This window comes from Salvelinus fontinalis, chromosome 23 (assembly GCF_029448725.1).
Source record: "Salvelinus fontinalis isolate EN_2023a chromosome 23, ASM2944872v1, whole genome shotgun sequence".
Taxonomy (NCBI): domain Eukaryota; kingdom Metazoa; phylum Chordata; class Actinopteri; order Salmoniformes; family Salmonidae; genus Salvelinus; species Salvelinus fontinalis.
In genome coordinates this window covers 42,582,031-42,603,560 of record NC_074687.1, presented here as the reverse complement: position 1 = coordinate 42,603,560, position 21,530 = coordinate 42,582,031, and the positions used below count along the sequence as shown (strand labels likewise).

The 21,530-nt window shown below is 43.0% G+C and overlaps 1 protein-coding gene across 3 annotated transcripts; it reads right to left on the bottom strand.

Moving 5' to 3' along the window:
- Window positions 1-783: 783 nt before the first annotated feature.
- Window positions 784-14,950, bottom strand: si:ch211-136m16.8 (uncharacterized). 3 transcript variants are annotated; one of them, XM_055878972.1, is made up of 7 exons: window positions 11,058-14,950; window positions 7,732-9,946; window positions 2,603-7,363; window positions 2,036-2,243; window positions 1,797-1,876; window positions 1,582-1,703; window positions 784-1,445 (listed from the first exon to the last, which is right to left on the bottom strand). In XM_055878972.1, exons 2-7 carry the CDS (start codon window positions 7,786-7,788, stop codon window positions 1,370-1,372), a joined length of 5,304 nt encoding a protein of 1,767 aa, XP_055734947.1. In that variant the 5' UTR covers window positions 7,789-9,946; window positions 11,058-14,950; the 3' UTR covers window positions 784-1,369. The 3 variants fall into 3 exon arrangements, with proteins under 3 accessions (XP_055734947.1, XP_055734946.1, XP_055734948.1); XM_055878971.1 differs by lacking the exon at window positions 11,058-14,950 and having other exon boundaries at window positions 7,732-10,274; XM_055878973.1 differs by lacking the exon at window positions 11,058-14,950 and having other exon boundaries at window positions 1,582-1,688; window positions 7,732-10,270.
- Window positions 14,951-21,530: the final 6,580 nt, after the last annotated feature.

Below are 21,530 nucleotides of genomic sequence, written 5' to 3'. Positions count from 1 at the left end.
ACGAACAGTTTACTACACAACATACACTTAGTATTAATTTCTTAGCTACAGTACACATTTCTCCCTTGCATATGACATGATTTATGCAGAAGAAGTCAATACATTTTTGGACTAACCTTGTGCAGGTGGCGCAGCGGGCCTTTGTAGGCAAATTTTGTCATCTAAATCTAGCATTCTCTGGATTAATGGCGGGAATTTGGAGAAAAAAAAAACAGCCACTCCATTGAATAGCAGGCTAACGTTGGTGGTTTCTTTGCAACGCTTGCAGTTAGCCACTGATTCCTTCCAAATGACTCATTGCTGAATTTGCGATTTCCAATTTGTGTAATCTTTATGAACAACGGCAGATGAGCACCGATACGTTTGATCTGTAATTTCTCTTCATTATTTCTCTTCATATGACAAGGATTAAAAATGATTGTCGACTTGATGACAACTGACGATGACTGCTAGTGAAGACTTTGAAAGTATGATGTCATGATCAGTCCAATCAAAGCTACTGTAGATATGTGATATGATGTCATTCTATCTGTGGCCAATGACCTTGAGCCTTCTTGGATGCGCACTAATATAACTCAATGGCAGAACCCAAGGGGCTAAAATGTTCGAGCTCTAACCTTAGAATTGGGGATGATGTACTGTCCCATGAGTGACAGAAAACAGAGCCAATCAGGTGCAACGCTCTGTATTTTCTGCTGGCTAGCCCCACCACCACAGAAAGCACTGAGCTAGGCTGAAACACCTGCACCTGCACCTTACTGAAGAAAGCCAAAAGAGACCATGTTTGTATGCAGCTTTATTAACTCAATGACATTTAAAAAACACTTTTTTACATTGTTTGCAAACTGATATGACACATATTAATGCCAAAATAACAAGCAAACAGGCAAGCCCTCCAAAAATATAAACTTTTTAACAATAATGAATCTTAAGGTTTATATAAATGCTTTATAAGACCAATCAGTATAGGCAATTATAGGCTAGCCCAAATATCAAGACGCTATTGCTGGTTTCCCTGTAGGTAACTACAGTAGCAATAGAAATAATTAGTACGGAAATAATGCATAAGAGAAGTATTTTTGCTGAAACAAACCCACTGATGAAGAAATAAACAAATGTCACAAATAGTCTTCTTGAATCAATTTAATGCCTTGAGCAGTCAACTTTTTTTTATCACACCATTTTTAAAAACCCTCTGGAACAAGTAAACACTGTCCAAAACAAAAATATATTATTTATTTGAAAAATTTCATACAAAGATATTCAAAAGAAATAGACAAAGATAGTTTAAAATAAAATGGAGATACTTATGATAAATTAAAGCCCATTGTTCATGGACCATGGTTCACCAATGAGAAAAAAGGTCCTGTCAATCATCTCCGCTCTCTTTTGTCGTCTTCTTCAGCTTGTTCTTCAGCTCATTCATCATCAGGGGATTTCCAAATCTGGTGGATATATATTGAACAAAGGTGTTATAATAAAAAGAGAGTGACATTCATGTAGGAAATATCTCCATATAAAAGTGATTTCAAACAAGAAATTAAGAGAATCTTGTAGAAAATAGTTCAATTGATTCCCTACCCTGGATGTCTAGGCGGTGTCCATTTTGTTTTGCGCTCTTCTTGCTTGTTTTGCGTCTCTTCTTTCTTGGGAGATTCATCCCTTACATCTTGCTCCAGCTCAGATTTCTGTTGAATAGATGACTTTTCCAAATCAAATTAAGAGTCAGAATAATAAACATACTACTAGACCTATTCAAAGGTTGAGCTCAAAAAGTGCAAGTATCTGATTGGTACCTGAGGGATATTTTCGGTGTTATTTTCACCTCTCACACCCATTCCGGTCTTTCTTAAGATGGGGGGCCCTGCACCGAATCCTGAATAACATCATAGCAACACAAACAACAAAGAAAGATAACCGTTCACACTTAAATCTGGGCATCATCCATTATCTGTCATAGAACACTGTGTCACCAACGAGAACAGAAGGAAAGAACACATGTACATTAAATTCCTCTTTTCTCTGTTCAACTTACCAGGCAGTTTGATTCCGATGCCGCCCATGCCCCTCATTGGTATCCCTGTTGGGCCTCTGACTGGAACGAGTACGGTGGGTTTTGAAGGGGAGGGGGTCAAAGATGGCATCTGTAGAAGAGTACGGGGATCCCTGGGTGGACGGACATGTGGATTCTTGAGGGCAATGCGAGACTTTTGAGCAGTGAAGTCCAAAGTGGAGGCGTCAAACTGCAATGGTATGAAAAACAACTGATTTACTAACAAGTTTTCAAATTCATAACATCCTTTTAGATGAAGCTATCAAGCTTAATTTCGATAACATAAAAATAAGGGAAACAAATCCAATAAAATATATGACAGAGACTAACGTTTGCTTTATCTCTTACGAATAGACATCACAATCGTATGTATTTGATTGCATTCTTTTAAAGGGATACTTCAGGATTTTGGCAATGAGGCCCTTTATCTACTTCCCCAGAGTCAGATGAACTTGTGGATACCATTTTTAAAAATGAGGAAGTTGTGAATTTTCGCCTCATTGCCAAAATCCTGAAGTATCCCTATAATAGGGAAAGTATTATTATTACCTGAAGCTGAAGACTTTGGTCTACATTTTTGGTTCCTGATGGGGAACGGAATCCAGCTTTTGCACCCTCCCCTCTGTTTTCCTCTGGTAATCCTGCCTCTGTTTCCACAGTTTCCTCAGACCACCCAACCTGTGATTTCTCTATTATTCTATCTTCGATCTCCAGTAATTGACCCTGTGATCCAAAATCTGTCTGCTTCGACAAAACAGGCCCTGTCTTCATAACTTCCTCTGTTACCAAAGCCTCGGTCTCATCGGCTTCCCAAAATAATCCTACCTCAATTTCCAGTGATTCGTTTGGCGTGTTGTCTTCAGCCTTCTCTTTTAACACAGCCTCTGTCGCGTCTGAAAGTTCAGCCTCTTGCATTATTAGAGCCTTTGTATTTTTCACTAATTCTGTGTCTGACACGTCTGTTTTCTCTGATAATCCAGCATCTACGGTCTCTTCTGATAATCCAGACTCTTTCTCCACATCTGGTATTTCTGTGTAAATATCCTTTAATACAGCCTCACTGTCCACTGATTCTTCAGATAATCCAGCCTCAGATATTTCAAGTGATCTGGACTCCAGTGATTTGTCTGATGAGTCAGTATCCATCTCTACTGTTTCCACCGACGGCACAGTCTCTGTTCTCACATGTAGTATGTCTTCTTCTGTGTTCTTCTGTAACCCATACTTGGTCTCTACTAAATCACTCTCTATCTCCTCTGAAAATCTGGCCTCTGTCTCATCTGTGTCCTCTGATGAATCAGCTACTGTCCTCACTAATCCAACTTCTGTCTCCACCGTATCCCCAGATTCCGCTAATTCCTCTACATCTCTCTCCACCGATGGCTCTGTCTCAATCCTCTGTCTTTTTGTCTCTTTGTCCTTCTGTGATCCAGACTCAGTCTCAGATAATTCCTCCAATAATTCAGACCCAATCGCTGTTGTTTCCAGAAAAATTCTGGCCTCTGTGTCAACTATTCCAGACTCTGTTTCCTCTGATGGCGATTCCTCAATCTTCATATCAAGTATTGCTGCGTCTGTCTCATTAATGATTCCCTTCTCAGTCTCCAATGTTTCCCCAGGCCCTGGCTCCACCAATTCTTTCATTAATGTAGCTTTTATATTATATTTTTCCTCTGATAATTCATCTTCTGTGTCCTGTGATAGTACAACTTCTCCACAAACCATTTCCTCAAATAATTCAGCCTCTATTTCTCTCGAATCTGGTAATCCAGCCTCCACCATTCCCTGTAATTTAGTCCCAGCCTCAGATGATTTGTCTGATAATCCATTGTCTGTTTCCAGTGACTCATTAGATAACACAGCCTTTGTCTCTGTGAGAAACACAGCCTCTGTATGAATTGATGATGGGTACAATGTCATGTTCCTTGATAATCCTGCCTCTGTCGTCACAGTTCTTTCTGATGATGCCGTTTCAGTTCTCGCATCTGGTATTTCTGCCTCATGTTTTTTCACTAATCCAACTTCTGTCTCCACCATATCCCCAGCCTCAGATTCCACTAAATCCTCTACGTCTCTCTCCACCGATGGCTCTGTCTCAATCCTCTGTCTTTTTGTCTCTTTGTCCTTCTGTGATCCAGACTCAGTCTCAGATAATTCCTCCAATAATTCAGACCCAATCGCTGTTGTTTCCAGAAGAATTCTGGCCTCTGTGTCAACTATTCCAGACTCTGTTTCCTCTGATGGCGATTCCTCAATCTTCATATCAAGTATTGCTGCGTCTGTCTCATTCATGATTCCCTTCTCAGTCTCCAATGTTTCCCCAGGCCCTGGCTCCACCAATTCTTTCATTAATGTAGCTTTTACATTATATTTTTCCTCTGATAAGTCATCTTCTGTGTCCTGTGATAGTACAACTTCTCCACAAACCATTTCCTCAAATAATTCAGCCTCTATTTCTCTCGAATCTGGTAATCCAGCCTCCACCATTCCCTGTAATTTAGTCCCAGCCTCAGATGATTTGTCTGATAATCCATTGTCTGTTTCCAGTGACTCATTAGATAACACAGCCTTTGTCTCTGTGAGAAACACAGCCTCTGTATGAATTGATGATGGGTACAATGTCATGTTCCTTGATAATCCTGCCTCTGTCGTCACAGTTCTTTCTGATGATGCCGTTTCAGTTCTCGCATCTGGTATTTCTGCCTCATGTTTTTTCACTAATCCAGATTCTGTTTCCAACATGTCCCCAGCCTCAGATTCCACTAATTCCTCTGTGTTTGTCTCCATTGACAGTACGGTCACTGTCCTCACCTCTGGTGTGTCTACCTCTGCCACCTTTTGTAACCCTTCCTCCACAGTTTCCCTTAGTAATCCAACACTGGTATCTGCTGATTCCTGCATTGATCCAGACTCTGTCTCATCTTTGTCCTCTGATGGCACAACCCCAGTCCTCACTTCTGGTGTTTCTACCTGTGTCTCCACTGATTCAAATTCTGTCCCCACTGTCTCCCCTGCCTTCGACTCCATCCATCCCTCTCTAAACTCTGCCTTTATCTCCTCTGTCTCTTTGTATACTCCAGCCTCTGTTCTCAGCGTCTCATCTGATAAACAAACATATGTCTCTGCTGCTTCCTCTGACAGTCCTAACTCAATCTTCATGGGTTCATGTGATTCAGTCTTTGTCTTCGCTAGGTCCTCTAGTATTTGAGTATCTGTTCCATTCAGTAATACAGAATCTGTTCTCTCCGTTTCCCCCAGTGATTCCGCTGCTTTCGCGACTGCTTGCTCGTCTACTACTGTCTCAGAGGCTTTCTCAATATCCTCAGTTTCAAATAATCTTTCAACGGTTTTCGGATCTTCTTTCCCTTCCATGAGTTCACTCACTGGTGAATTGTCAGATTTAAAAGTAGTTCCAGTGATCTCTACACCTTCTAACTCTTTGGTATCACTTTCGGTGTGTGCTTCTTGTAAATGGGTGGTGTTGACTTCATCGTCGCCAACTTCCAGGATCTTCGGTGCCGTATTCTCGTCTAACTCTTTGCCATTGTTGATTTCAGGAATTTCCTCTCGGGTTTCTTCACACGCTACACATTTTGGCTCCTGAGCCACAACAAGGTCCTCACATAGCCCAGGGGAAATGTATTTTGCCACGCCTCTGATTTCCACTCTATTGTCAACCACTGAAATAAGTTTTCCCTCCACTTCATTAAGGGGGTCTTCGTCTTCTTCTGAGAGCTTCTCTTCCTGTAGTTTATTTTTCTCCACTACAACATTTCTGTCCTGATAAAAGAAAGTGTCCAGTCCAGTCACTTTATCTTTCACATCCTCTGCCTCTGTATCAGTCTTCGTCCGAATACTGATTGCTACGTCTTCTATCTTGTTACTGCCCCTGTCCTCAAACACTTTGGATCCATCCTCTGATACCCTATCTTTTCTTTCTTCTAACACTGTGCTGTCAATTCTTTCAATGTTGCCCTCCTTTCTCTGCTCGTCTCTAACAATAGTTATCTCATCATTTGACACAAAGACTCTTTTGTCATAGGCCATTGGCAATTCCAACTCTGCCTCCGAAACAAAGATGTCCTGGCCTCTTCCCAATGTTCTATCTTCGTCTGATAATACTCCACAAAGCAGTCGTGGGTTGGGGTCATTTTCTTGATCCAACTTCTCTATAGTTCCTTCATCAACCTTCAAACGATTGTCACCATATTCATGTTTGTTATTGTTTTCTGAGACTTGGAAATCATTGTTCGGTCCAAAGCCCCTGTCCAATATCTCTTCCTGTTCTCTTCTGTCCATCTCTTCTATTGCTCTATTCTCTTCCTCTCTCTCCTCCTTCCTCCTAAGTTCTTCCATGTCTATGCCATTCTTCACTTCATTACCATCTCGACTCATTTTGTCTTTGATTACACACAGATCATCATCGCTATTCTCCCCTCCCGCTGAGAATTCTACTATTTCTGCTACTTTCCACCCTTCTTTGTCTGTCTCCATGAAGAGTACTGCCGTTTCTTCCTCTCCCTCTTTTTCATTTAATCTTACCATGGTTTCATCCTCTGTACTTTGCACATTGTGTTTCATTAATCTGTCCTTATTTTCCGTGTCTCCATTCTTATCCAAAAGTGTGGCAGGTTCAGCACAGGCTGATGTAAGGTTTGGGGACTCTATATCAAAATGTATTTCTCCATCTCTATTGTTTTCATGTTCTTCTGTTTTGGTTCCTTCTTCACCACAGGGGAATTCTTCAGTAACTTCTTCAGGGATTTCTTCTTCCTCCTCTTCTCTTGCTGCCACTGCACCTCTTAATCTATTTTCTTCAGCACAGTAACTGTCAGTGTGTCCTTGTGATCCCTGGCCCTTTGAACTTTCAGATGTCGGCTCTCTGAATAAGATCTGGATCCCAGTGACTACCACTGATTGGACCCCTTTCCCCATATTTAATTCTTCTTTAGTAACATGCTGGATTGTGTCTTTATTTTCTGTTCGGTCCACCTGCTCTTGTTTTACATCATCCCCATTCTGGGATGCTTTGCTATCACTCCCTCTGTTGGATTGTCCAGTGTATTGCACATTTTCTCTGTCGAGGCCTGGACCAATGATGACGTTGCACTGTTCCCAGGCAACGACTGGTCTTGGTTTCTTAACCCCAGAGCCTGTTTCAAATGTGACCTCAGTTTCCTTTAACTCATTTTTCACACCATCTCTATGGTTGTCTGTTTGTTGTGCAGCAGTGGCTTCCTGTCTTGAGCTTGTGTCATTGTTAGTGGACTCTGGGCTTAGATACCTCCCCACAACTTCCGTAAAGTAGTTCTGTGTGTGTGTGTGTGTGTGTGTGTGTGTGTGTGTGTGTGTGTGTGTGTGTGTGTGTGTGTGTGTGTGTGTGTGTGTGTGAAAGAGAGAGAGAGAGAGTATTACTCTATGTTAATGTTATTTGTCCATTTATGATAACATATGATCACATTACATCAATCCAGGTACAGTGAAATAGAGTTAATGCAGTCATTGTGTTTTTCTCCTCCTTGGGGGAAGTTCTCAATTTAAACTAATTGTTCATCAACAAATTATTAAGTAGTCTAAAATATATTTATTGTAATTGTAACAATAGGAAATAATAAACCAATCACGGGAGGCTATAAAAACAGTGTCCTGTAGTAAATGATTTCAGTGCAGAAACTCACCCAAACTGTCCAGAAAGTCCTCCCAGCACGGGAGAAGGGGCTTGCTGGTGAGTCCATATTTTGGTGTTTCAGTGGCTTTTTCGGTAAGATAATACACTTCTCTTCAGAGTAGTCTACAACAAAGTAACTGCAACCTGAGGTAGCCTACCTGTTCTTGATAGGCCTATTAATTATTTTGTCAAAAGAGGACAACAACAAAAAATCCCTGTAGTCAATTGTCAAATAGACCTATTAACTTTTACAGAGATCTAAACGCGAGCAAATGTAAATGAGAATTTTGGTAACAGCTCTTATGTAGTTCCTGAGGCTGAGATGTCCGGTATTCGCGTCATCGCGTTAGTGGAAACCAAGACTGTTCTCAGGGCAGGCCTGGTTGTAGTTAGATGTGTTCGAGTCACATCAGGGACAATTTTAGCTAACCCTACACCTTTTCCTAACCTTAACTGAATTATCCTAACCTGTCACGTTAATTATCCTAAACTGCCATGAGAACAGTATTGGTTTCAACTAATGTGATACAGGTATACAGCAGGAAGATGATAACGTCGCGTTCAAATGCTACTCTGAACTAGGAAACTCGTGTGAGTGATTTAGGCAAAGATGATCTATTATATTGACAAGATGGTCGAGTGACTTCTCTAACAATGGAAATATATGTATTCAAATATGGAAGACAGGCGAGATCAGGTGGGACCATTCTAGCCAATGAGAGGGCAGATAGGCGTGTGAAGACTGGTACAACTCCGATACAAAGTAGTTTTTTCAAAGTTGTCGAAATGACACGTGCGTCCATTTATATCAGTGCATTTTTAACAAACTAACCATTACGAAACTTATATTTGATCAAATAAGCATCATGTAGAATATTATCAATTACATTTCTTCTTAACCAAATTTGCCGCTGTCATTGACCTCCGCCCCAAAATAAGAATTTGTATATGGAGTAAACCCTCTCTCCTCTCCTCTCTTGTTTAGGCACGTCGCATCCGCATCATTGCACGAAGCGCAATAGTCAGGCACTGTGGTTTCCTCATAATACACATACAACCTAACGTTAGCGGTAAAACCCGATAATGGTTCCGATTGTTTTGACCATGTAATTCTCGCTCAGACAAGGTGAGTTCGCAATATATTCGCCTCAATTTACTCTCCATATTCTAACTGGAAATTAGCAACAGTGAAGACCTCAGCAAGACTACACATTCCTGCAGGAAGCTGCTGAACCTCATCTCTAGCAGACACTGTCAGCTACACTTCACCAGCGCGATCTGTGCACAAGCCATGAATTTGTCCCCTTTTTCTGTCTAGCTAGCCACTGACTACACTCTAGTTAGCAGAATATTTTAAAAATCATTTTGTTTTACTTACCCTAAATAATTGTTTGTACAGGATGTTGACTTTGGTGTCTATTTCAGACCTTATGGCATTTTTCAAGAATGAGCATAAGAGCATTAAAAGGGTAAATCTGCCATGTTGAGAAGTGCAGCTATAGTGAAAAAGGCAACTTACAGGTTTGGTGTGGGCCAGCATGAGAGATAAAGTTTATCCTGTGTCAGTGAGTGTAGCTATTACGTTAAGTTCGAGCATCATAGCAATACAATGTATTCTATACAGCTGTCAATATTCTACAAGGAAAGAGCCAATTAATCAATGATATAGTCATTAAACAGATCACCCCGGATACCAGAATTTGATGAGTGATAACTCAGTTGTAGAATGAATCTAAAAATCCATTGACATTCAAAATCGACTTTGTTTAGACATCCAGCCTGTATTGTAGTTTTATAACCAAAGACAAATCTTCAAAGGCACAGTATATATTTATTCGGACTGGTACATGCATTCGCAGTCTTGATTTATGGGATCCTTCCCAATATATGATTGATATGTCATAAAATCCCAAGTTCTTTATTAAAAGTTTATGGGAAAACTGTACTTGTCCTCATATTCTACAGCTGTAATGTCATCAATCAAATCCAACGTATTTATATAGCACATTTCTTACAACAAATGCATTTCAAGGTGTTCAGTCGTTGGATGGGGTGTTGTCTATAAAGTGGGGCACATAAAACGGAAAGGAGGACATTAAGGCATTCAAAATGTCTACAGGGATGGATGTGCAGGAGTCATGGCTTTGGGTCACGGAGTCTGGGATCCTGGGAGCCTCACCGGATGGTCTGGTGGGCATCACAGCAGGGGTGGAGGTCAAGTGTCCCTATGGTGCAAGCAAGGGACCTTACTGTTTCAGTATGATATGTTGGATAAAGGAATAAAGACAGACACCAATGTCAAGTTCAATAGCTGAGTTCAAGCATTGTACAAATTCCTACACGCGGAGTACGGGGAACAGTCCGGCTACTCGATTGCCTATCAACTAAACTCCGTAAAATCATCCTTTTCAATAGAAAGTGCAAACATAACGGCATAACATTAAGTTATTAACAGTCGAGTCATAACAGTTGAAAAAGCATGACATTTTCTATTTACTTCAGTTGTCATCTCCCTCTGTTTATAAAAAAAAAGAGGACAAGTGTAACGGCGTTCCTCTCTCTCTTCATAAGAAGAGTTGGAGTAGTGATCGAGCCAAGGCGCAGCGGGTTGTGAATACATGATGAATTTTATTTATAAGACAAAACGAAACAAACTATACTTGAATAAACTAATAAAATAACAAAACGAAAATAGACAGACTTAGTACGACGAACTGACATAACACACGCAGAACGAACGAACAAGTACTTACTACAAAAACGCACGAACAAACCGAAACAATCCCGTATGGTGTAAAATCGACACAGACACAGGAGACAATCACCCACAAACAAACAGTGAGAACACCCTACCTAAATATGACTCTTAATTAGAGGAGAATGCAAAACACCTGCCTCTAATTAAGAGCCATACCAGGCAACCAAAACCAACATAGAAACAGATAACATAGACTGCCCACCCAAAACACATGCCCTGACCTAAACACATACAAAAAACAACATAAAACAGGTCAGGACCGTTACAACAAGTGTCACACCCTGACCTTAGAGATCCTTTTTATGTCTCTATTTTGGTTTGGTCAGGGCGTGAGTTGGGGTGGGCATTCTATGTTTTGTGTTCTATGTTTTCTATTTCTGTGTGTTTGGCCGGAGGTGGTTCTCAATCAGAGGCAGCTGTCTATCGTTGTCTCTGATTGAGAACCATACTTAGGTAGCCTTTTCCCACCTGTGTTTTGTGGGTAGTTGTTTTCTGTTTAGTTGGATTACCTTACAGAACTGTTCGTTTGTCTCTTTGTTATTTTTGTTCTGAGTTAAATAAAAATCATGAACACGTACCACGCTGCGCTTTGGTCCACTCATTCTTCACCAGACGAGCGTTACAACAAGTTAACACAGTCTCTTGCTTACAGAGTAAGCCTGTCTGGTGGCTTGCACAGCCGACCCACCCATGAGTAAGTATGTGTTCTGACAGGGGTAGGATTAGGGCCACGAGCTTGGTGGTGTAGAAGCCTCACCTTCAGTTGGCGCATGTCTCAATTCTGTGCCCTTAGGCCTGGACTGTGATCCAGCTCATCTAGGTGAGTGTATGGTGTGTTCTGGTTTGTCTGCTCTGCTACGCGCAGATCCACCCGACTACGACGATAGAGGGAGCCACCAAGATCCACCAGGTAAGAACATGGTGCAACTCTCTGTAAGCACGTGCCCAGCCTCAAGTCCTGTGTGGTCTCCCGGCAGAGGTTTCACCCACCTCCAGCTCTGGTAGGTCTCGCACAGTCCGGTCGTAGAAGCACTTAGCGAGCTGCTTTCTGTGACGCAGTTGTCTGTTGCTCCAACCATGATGCGGGGCTCAAGTAGCTTGTTAGCTACGGGGATGGTAGTCTTCAGACGTCTGGACAGAAGGTGTTGTGCTGGGCTGCTGTCCATGTTTTTGGTGGGTGTGTTCCTCCACTGTAAGATCGCTTTCCATGAGTTGTTGCTGTCATGCAAGGCCCTGCTTAACAGTTTTTTTTACAATCTTGAGTGTCTTGAGGAGGTCACGTGGTCAAACTCCCATTCTGTGGCGTAACGCTTGAACTGTGCAGTGAATTGTGGGCCATTGTCCGTGATGACCTTGTCAGGCTGACCTTGCCTTGCAAACTATGCCTTGCAGCGCTTTATGACCGTCTCTGCAGACAAGTCAGGGATCAGTTAAATTTTCCAAAAGTCAAGAGTAGTGATTGTGGCGTACAGTAGGTCAGCCACCAGGGGGAGACTTGTCGAGGTCTGGTAACAGATGGAGTATACATCACGAGGCGATGGCTCCATCTGCTGGACATGCCAGATCTCGACGGTCTCTCCAGCCAGGACTAATTGGGGCTGATTGGGAGTAATCAAGGGCGGATTGCTCACCAGCTGTGCAAGGCCCATAAAGCTACCAGAATGTTAGCACACAGGGAGAGTGGGGGGGAAGAAAGGACTCCCGTGTTATTGTTGACGGTTGCAGAGGTAACAAGAGGGAGTTCAGTTTTGTGCCCGACAGGATACAGCCAGACCCGGAACCCAGAAGACGGTATCCTGTAGAGGGTCTCATGGGGGAGACCTATCCTTTTCTTTTTGATTTATTATTTAAATAAACACACTTGAAACTGAGCTAATCCTTCTCTGTCCGTGTCTGATCTGGGTAAACATCTTGACCAAAACCCCTGGTCTGCCACATGATCAACAATGAGAAGATAGTCCTTTTGTCTGTGGCTGAATAAGTCCATGCTGATGATTTGCCAGGCCCTTGTGGGCAGTTTGTGCCACATCATGGTTTCCTTTTGCTGTTGAGGGTACTCGTGAGGGTACTCGTTGCATGTGGTATAATGTTTCACGAGCCTGGCGGTAGCATGCGTCACCTCCAATGTGACTGGAGTGTATGTGGGTAAGCATCTCTGGATGTAGTGATTTGGGAATAATGACCTTCTGACCTCTGAACAAGACACCATTTTTGCACACTGATCTCATCTTGAAAGGTCCAGTATTCTCTCACTGTGAAAGGTGCCTCCTCTTTCAGGTACGGCCAACCTGTGAGAGCCATGGACTTCAGTGACTGTAGGTGTTCGTCCTTCTCGGTGTGTTGCCTGATCTGGGCTAGGCGGTGATCTGTGACGCTTAAGTAGTCTGCCTGATTGATCTGTTGAACATCTTGTTGTTCCTGCTGTAGCGAACAGATGGCATGCCGCTGATAGGCAGTGCCGCTGATAGGCAGTGCCTCTGCCTGTACATTGTGCTGTTGCCCTGCTCAGTGTGTCGCTGATGTACATCTCTGGTCCTGGCTTGTAGATGGCCATCAGGCTGTAGTTTTGCAGAGTCAGGAGCATGCTTTGAAGCCTCTTGGGCGCGTTGAGAGGTTTACTGAATATGGCAATGAGTGGTTTGTGGTCAGTTTCAGCGGTGACCAGCTCTCGACCATATAAGTAGTGATGGAAGCGCTGGCAGGAGAAGACGATGCTGAGGCACTTTTTCTCAACTTGTGCATAGTTTTGTTCGGTGGGGGTGAGCGCTCTCGAGTCAAACAACAGGCTGGCCTTCCTTCATAAGGCATCATCCAAGTCCCCTTTGGCTGGAGTCACTCTGGATTGTGACAGGCTTCGTGACTTCGTAGTAGCGCAACACTGGCATGGATGAAGCCAGAGATTTCATCTCCTTTACTGAGGCCCCGTGTTTGGGTAGCCTGTGCCATGATGTGTCTTTGTCCAGCAACCGGCGCAGAGGCTCAGACTGCTGATAGGTGTGGCATGAACTTCGCAAGATAGTTTGCAAAACTGATGAGAGGCTGTACTCCTTTTGCATCAGACAGGTTTGGTATGTCGTGGATTGCTCTGACTTTGTCTGGGTCCAGCTTCAGGCCTTTGGCCGAGAGATTGTGGCCATGGAAGTGGACGTCTTTCACCTTGAACTGCAGCTTCTTCAGGCCAAGACGAAGCTTAACTGATCAGCAGCGCTCCATCAGTGCCAGGAGCTTCACATCGTGGTTGCGTTCTGCTTCTTCGTCTGTCACAACAGCCTACGATCAGGACATCATCGGAGATGGGTTCAATGCCCTTGCGTTGGTATACCTGGTATATGGATTCATGCATGTCACTTTCACTGTTCTGCTCTGAACATTGAGTGACATCAACACAGTGAATTTTGCCCTCACTCACCCTTCTTTTGCTTTTGAGACACACTTTTGCAAAGTGATTATTAGTTCCACAAGCGCTGCATGGTTTTACGTAGGCAGGGCAGTGCTCTTTGCCTCGTGCGTGTGTATTCCCACAGTATTTACATGCTATGGAGCTCTCTGTGTTCACTGTTCGTGGTGAATTACTCTGCCTCGATTGGTTTTGTGTGAATGTCTGCCTGGCAACAGCATGAACAGTATCAACGTCAGTGCGTGGGGTTTCGATTTCCATTGCTTTCATTCTCATGTCAGTGACTTCAGCAGTGCGGCAGATTTCAATGGAAATTACTAATGTTAAGCCTCTCTCTCTTAGTAGACGCTGGCATGTATCCTCATTTGAAATTCCCAGTACTATTTTGTCACGAATCAATTCATCTTTCAATCCCCCGTAATCACAAGTAGCGGATTTCTCTCAAAACAGGTTACAAAGTTGTGTACGGACTCACCCTCTTCCTGTTTGCAGCTTCCGAAAAAGAACCACTCGTAAATGACATTCCTGGCGGGTTTGAAGTAATGCATCCAATGCATCCAATATAGCCTTTGCATCACACTGTTGTCGTGTCGTGAGGGTGAGATTGTGCCAATAGATATGCCTGCATTCGCTGCCCATTACACTCCTCAGGGTTGCCGCTTGTACCTCGTTGGGTTTCTCATGTAGACGTGTTGCCAGCGCCTAGTCCTCGAATTCATCCCTGAAGTTGTCCCAATTAGTATTCCAGTCCCCTGTGAGAACCATGGGATTTGGTGGCGGAATGTTCGCTGCCATAGCGATGGAATAGGAGATTTATTTGCCTTCGAGGTAGGTAGTGATGCCAGCTAACATAACGAGTTGATCAGTGTTGTGAATAGGAGTAGGAAACGGCGTGTGTTTGCATATGGAACGTAACTGCGCTTATACTGTACTTAGCTACAAAAATAACAAGCGTGTGGTTTTCAAGACACTTCTGATACCATGTTTCAGTATGATATGTTGGATAAAGGAATAAAGAAAGACACCAATGTCAAGTCCAATAGCCATGTTCAAGCATTGTACAAATCCCTACACGCGGAGTCCGGGGAACAGTCCAGCTATTCGATTACCTATCAACTAGACTTCGTAAGACTTATTATTGAAGATGCAGTGAAGGATTTCTATATCAAGGAGGGAGGGTCTTACAGCCTCTGTGAAGACCATCCTTACTGGCATTAGGTCCAAGGTCAGCTCCACATCACTGGAAGGGACACCCGCTTCTTTGTTGTGTGGACCACCAAAGCCTCCATCACCACCCCCATTAGCATGACGACCTCTTAGACTCATATTGCTCCTCCTGTCAGTGCCTATTTTCAGGGAAGCCAATGGTCCAAAAATATTCCACATTGTTCATACACACACACACACACACACACAAACACACAAATGCTGATTACCGGTTGTTATGAAAACTTGAAATTGGCCCTAATTAAATCTGTCATGACGATTAATCGGTCAGCCTCTACTACACAATATACACTTAGTATTACTTTAGCTACAGTATACATATCTATCTGGCATCATATATTAATAATTGAAGCAGCATAAGACATTGTTGGACTCACGTTGTGATGTGCTTGAACAGGAAAGTGGTGCGGCGGTCCTTCATGGGCAAATTTTGTCAGAGAGAAAGATGCCGGATTTACAATACAGGTTTGAATGACCATTCAAAACGTATTTTCCCAGTAGTAGCTTGTTTTTCCCCCAGAGTTCCCAGTTGTCTTGAACTCAGTTAGCCACTGATTCCTTCCCAAACCACTCATTGTTGAATTTGCGATTCCCAACTTGTGTAATGTTTGTGCAATGGCCAATGAGAACCAAGATGTTTTATCTCTAATTTCTCTTCATATGACAAGGATTGAAAAGGATTTGATTGTCGACTTGATTCATGGCGACGACTGCTAGCTTGCTAGCTAAGATTTTTAAAATATGATGTTGACATGGTGGTTTCTTTGCAACGCTTGCAGTTAGCCACTGATTCCTTCCAAACGACTCATTGTTGATTTTGCAATTTCCAACGCGTTGTGTAATCTTTATGTACAATGGATGATGAGCACCAATACGTTTTATCTATAATTTCTCTTCATTATTTATCTTCATATGACAACGATTAAAAATGATTGTGGACTTGATGACAACTGATGATGACTGCTAGCTAAGACTGTGAAAGTAAGATGTTGACATGAGTCCAATCAAAGCTACTGTAGATAGAATGACATCAAATCACGTTATATCTGTGGCCAATGATCTTGAGCCTTCTTGGATGGGCACTTCTAATATAACTATGGCAGCACCCAAGGGGCTAAAATTTTGGAGCTCTAACCTCAGAATTGGGGATGATGTACGGTCCCATGAGTGACATAAAACTGAGCCAATCAGGCACAACATTCTGTATTTTCTGCTGGCTAGCCCCACCACCACAGAAAGCACTGAGCTAGGCTGAAACACCTACATTTTAGAACTGCCTTACTCAAGAAAGCAACAAAGAGACCATGGGGCTTTATTAACTGACATTTTTTTAATACATTGTTTGCAAACTAATATGTGACACGTATTAATGCCAAAATAACAAGCAAAATAGGCAAAGTGTGGAAAGTTGTTTAAGTCCCACCTGAAAGTGTGAGACTTAAAATAGGTGGGTATAATACTTACTGACAAGCCCCTAACCAACAGTGCAGTTTCAAAAAATATGGATGGTTGGTCAGTGGTAGGTCTTTTCAATGGTGTAACACCATCTTTATCTGGACAGAATACGCATTGTTTATCATACTTAACACCCAATCCTCATGCCTCATTGTTTGTTCTTGTTTCCCAATCAACAGTCTGGATATTCCTCTTCTGCCATAATGGATGAGCTACCTTTTCTGGTAAATACTGGGCTATTTATCTTTCCCACCAGGAAATGGCAGCTGCAGACCCGAGTGTTGTTTCCGGTCCGCCCATCTGAAAGACACACAGATAAGTTAGTTTTACTAGCTAGCTAAGTTGATTACTAAAATGGTAACGTCTATATTAAAATACAATAACCCACAGACAACTATAGTAACGGTAAAATAGACTGGCTTTGGTCTATCTGCACATCTAAAATCCTAATTGGTAGATGGGACATTTCTGCTGGGATGGAGGAAATATCTGGAACACTCAACTAGGTGATCGGGACAGTCAAGAGTACTAAGAGGTATAGTATTGCGATGAGCTATATGGCTGTACTTCTGATTCTAATTCTCAAGAGGAAAGTTAAAACCCTTAGCCGTAAGGTCACTGAGGAGGACCGACAGTGATAGGTTGATCATCTGAAAGGGACTGACATGCAGGGATGTTACATAAGGATTTTGGGCACTGGTCAACAGACCACAATTTCTACATTCAGGTCCTAAATATGTGGCATGCAATGTTTGTAAAGTCAACATTTCACTGCTGTGTCAGGCTAGTTTGGCACGTTGTCTATTAGCCCAGTCTGAAAAGTACTAGCCTCGGTCTAGCTTAATTTCCATCCCTGCTGATTTCTGGTCATATTTTGGTCATAAATGAAGACGTCTCAAAAAAGACGTCTAAAACTGTCGTGACCAGAATAGGACAATTATCAGATGTCATAATGACGTTATTTGCCTATTGGGCAGTTTGTAGCAGTGTGTCGCTGGCAACGACGAGGTTGTGTGTTCAATTCCTGCAGGGATCATACACACACAAAACATGTTTTACCACTCACTGTTTTAAGTTGCTTTGGATAAAAATGGCTGCTATATTGTCATGCCTGTTAAAAAGGCAATTTGTGGAGTTGAAATGGGATGGACTGCAATCCTGATATGCAATGTACTGTCATGTGTATTGCATTTAAAAAAACAAGAACTTGAACTTGAGTTAATATTACCGGAGTCATCACCTGCCTATGTGAGCTGAATCTCGGAGACCTCAGGGGGAGCTGAAGAAAAGTAAAGGAGGACAGGACAAGTAATTTGAATACAATTATTACAAATACACTGAGTCAAAAGGAAGAGGAAAAGCACAAAGAATGAGAGGGTTTCTGTAAGAAAGACATGGTTGTGTTCAAATTCCATTTAAATTAAATTAAACGTCCAAAATTAAATTGAAATTGACCCCATTCCAGGTGTGAGAGGTGTCCCTTACCTAATATAGTGAACTTGTCTGACATCCTCTCCACCACCACCTAGTCTTTCCCCACATGGGAAACCTGGCACATGAACACCGCCCCCTTGTGGATGGAGATCTGGGAGATGGAGTGCGAGGACAGCAGTCTGCTTGCGGCCGTCCCCTGTCGAGTACAGTCGTGGCCAAAATTTTTGAGAATGACACAAATATTAATTTTCACAAAGTCTGCTGCCTCAGTTTGCATGATGGCAATTTGCATACACTCCAGAATGTTATGAAGCGTGCTCAGATGAATTGCTATTAATTGAAAAGTCCCTCTTTGCCATGCAAATTAACTGAATCCCCCAAAAACATTTCCACTGCATTTCAACCCTGCCACTAAGGACCAGCTGACATCATGTCAGTGATTGTCTCGTTAACACAGGTGTGAGTGTTGACGAGGACAAGGCTGGAGATCACTGTCATGCTGATTGAGTTCGAATAACAGACTGGAAGCTTCAAAAGGAGGGTGGTGCTTGGAATCATTGTTCTTCCCCTGTCAACCATGGTTACCTGCAAGGAAACACGTGCCGTCATCATTGCCTTGCACAAAAAGGGCTTCATAGGAAAGGATATTGCTGCAGTAAGAGTGCACCTAAATCAAACATTTATCGGATCATCGAGAACTTCAAGGAGAGCAGTTCAATTGTTGTGAAGAAGGCTTCAGGGCGCCCAAGAAAGTTCAGCAAGCGCCAGGACCGTCTCCTTAAGTTGATTCAGCTGCGGGATCGGGGCACCACCAGTACAGAGCTTGCTCAGGAATGGCAGCAGGCAGGTGTGAGTGCATCCTCACTGAGGCGAAGACTTAGAGGATGGCCTGGTGTCAAGAAGGGCAGCAAAGAAGCCCCTTCTCTCCAGGAAAAACATCAGGGACAGACTGATATTCTGCAAAAGGTACAGGGATTGGACTGCTGAGGACTGGGGTAAATTCATTTTCTCTGATGAATCCCCTTTCCGATTGTTTGGGGCATCCGAAGACAAGGTGAGCGCTACCATCACTCCTGTGTCATGCCAACAGTAAAGCATCCTGAGACCATTCATGTGTGGGGTTGCTTCTCAGCCAAGGGAGTGGGCTCACTCACAATTTTGCTTAAGAACACAGTCACGAATAAAGAATGGTACCAACACATCCTCCGAGAGCAACTTCTCCCAACCATCCAGGAACAGTTTGGTGACGAACAATGCCTTTTTCAGCATGATGGAGCACCTTGCCATAAGGCAAAAGTGATAACTAAGTGGCTCGGGGAACAAAACATAGATATTTTGGGTCCATGGCCAGGAAACTCCACAGACCTTAATCCCACTGAGAACTTGTGGTCAATCCTCAAGAGGCGGGTGGACAAACAAAAACCCACAAATTCTGACAAACTCCAAGCATTTATTATGCAAGAATGGGCTGCCATCAGTCAGGATGTGCCCCAGAAGTTAATTGACAGCATGCCAGGGCGGATTGCAGAGGTCTTGAAAAAGAAGGGTCAACACTGCAAATATTGACTCTTTGCATCAACTTAATGTAATTGTCAATAAAAGCTTTTTACACTTATGAAATGCTTGTAATTATACTTCAATATTCCATAGTAACATCTGACAAAAATATCTAAAGACACTAAAGCAGCAAACTTTAATTAATGTGTCATTCTCAAAACTTTTGGCCACGACTGTACAGTGGGCCCTGGGTGTGCAGCTTGTAATAGTCCCATGGTGTTTATACTTGCGTACTATTGTTTGTACAGATGAACGTGGTACCTTCAGGGGTTTTAACATTTCTCCCAATGATGAACCAGACTTGTGGAGGTCTTCCTTTTTTTCTGAGGTCTTGGCTGATTTCTTTTGATTTTCCAATAATGTCAAGCAAAAAGGCACTGAGTGCCTTCAAGGTAGGCCTTGAAGTACATCCACAGGTACACCTTCAATTGACTGAAATTATGTCAATTAGCCTATCAGAAGCTTCTAAAGCCATGACATCATTTTATGGAATTTTCCAAGCTGTTTAAAGGCACAATCAACTTAGTGTATGTAAACTTCTGACCCACTGGAATTGTGACACAGTGAATTATAAGTGAAATAATCTGTCTTATCAATTGTTGGAAAAATGACTTGTCATGCACTAAGTACATGTCCTAAACGACTTGCCAAAACTATAGTTTGTTAACAAGAAATGTGTGGAGTGGTTGAAAAACGAGTTTTAATAACTCCAACCTAAGTGTCTGTAAACTTCTGACTTCAACTGTATGTAAGAATGCTGTTCAATGACTACAGCTCAGCATTCAACACCATAGTACCATCCAAGCTCATCATCAAACTGGAGGCCCTGGGTCTCAATCACGCCCTGTGCAATTGGGTTCTGAACTTTCTGACGGGCCGCCCCCCAGGTGGTGAAGGTAGGAAGCAACATCTCCACTTCGCTGACCCTCAACACTGGGGCCGCACAAGGGTGCGTGTTCAGCCCCCTCCTGTACTCCCTGTTCACCCACGGCTGTGTGGCCATGCCAGCCTCCAACTCAATCATCAAGTTTGCAGACGACACAACAGTAGTGGGCTTGATTACCAACAACAACGAGACAGCCTACAGGGAGGAGGTGAGGGCCCTCGGAGTGCGGTGTCAGGAAAACAACCTCTCACTCTACGTCAACGAAACAAAGGAGATGATCGTGGACTTCAGGAAACAGCAGAGGGAGCACCCCCCCCCCTATCCACATCGAAGGGACAGCAGTGGAGAAGGTGGAAAGTTTTAAGTTCCTCGGCGTACACATCACAGACAAACTGAAATGGTCCACCCACACAGACAGTGTGGTGAAGAATGCGCAACAGCCCATCTTCAACCTCGGAGGCTGAATAAATGTGGCTTGTCACCCAAAACCCTAACAAACCTTTACAGATGCACAATCGAGAGCATCCTGTCGGGTATGACAACTACACCGCCCTCAACCGCAAGGCTCTCCAGAGGGTTGTTCAGTCTGCACAACGCATCACCGGGGGCAAACTACCTGCCCTCCATGACACCTACAGCATCTGATGTCACAGGAAGGCCAAAAAGATCATCAAGGATAACAACCCCCCGAGGTCAGTACAGGTGCATCAAAGCTGGGACCGAGAGACTGAAAACAGCTTCTATCTCAAGGCCATCAGACTGCTAAACAGCAATAGCTAACTCAGAGAGGCTGCTGCCTACATTGAGACCCAATCACTGGCCACTTTAATAAATGGATCACTAGTCACTTTAAAACAATGCCACTTTAAATAATCAATCAATCAATCAAATGTATTTATAAAGCCCTTCTTACATCAGCTGATGTTACAAAGTGCTGTACAGAAAACCAGCCTAAAACCCCAAACAGCAAGCAATGCAGGTGTAGAAGCATGGTGGCTAGGAAAATCTCCCTAGAAAGGCCAGAACCTAGGAAGAAACCTAGAGAGGAATCAGGCTATGAGGGGTGGCCAGTCCTCTTCTGGCTGTGCCGGGTGG

Bases quoted from the DNA above. Each gene is read 5' to 3' on its own strand.
- si:ch211-136m16.8 (XM_055878972.1), bottom strand. From the start codon at position 7,788: ATGGACTCACCAGCAAGCCCCTTCTCCCGTGCTGGGAGGACTTTCTGG. The intron at 7,364-7,731 runs GTGAGTTTCTGC...ACACACACACAG, and splicing joins GGACTTTCTGGACAGTTTGG to AACTACTTTACGGAAGTTGT. The intron at 1,446-1,581 runs GTAGGGAATCAA...TATATCCACCAG, and splicing joins ACACCGCCTAGACATCCAGG to ATTTGGAAATCCCCTGATGA.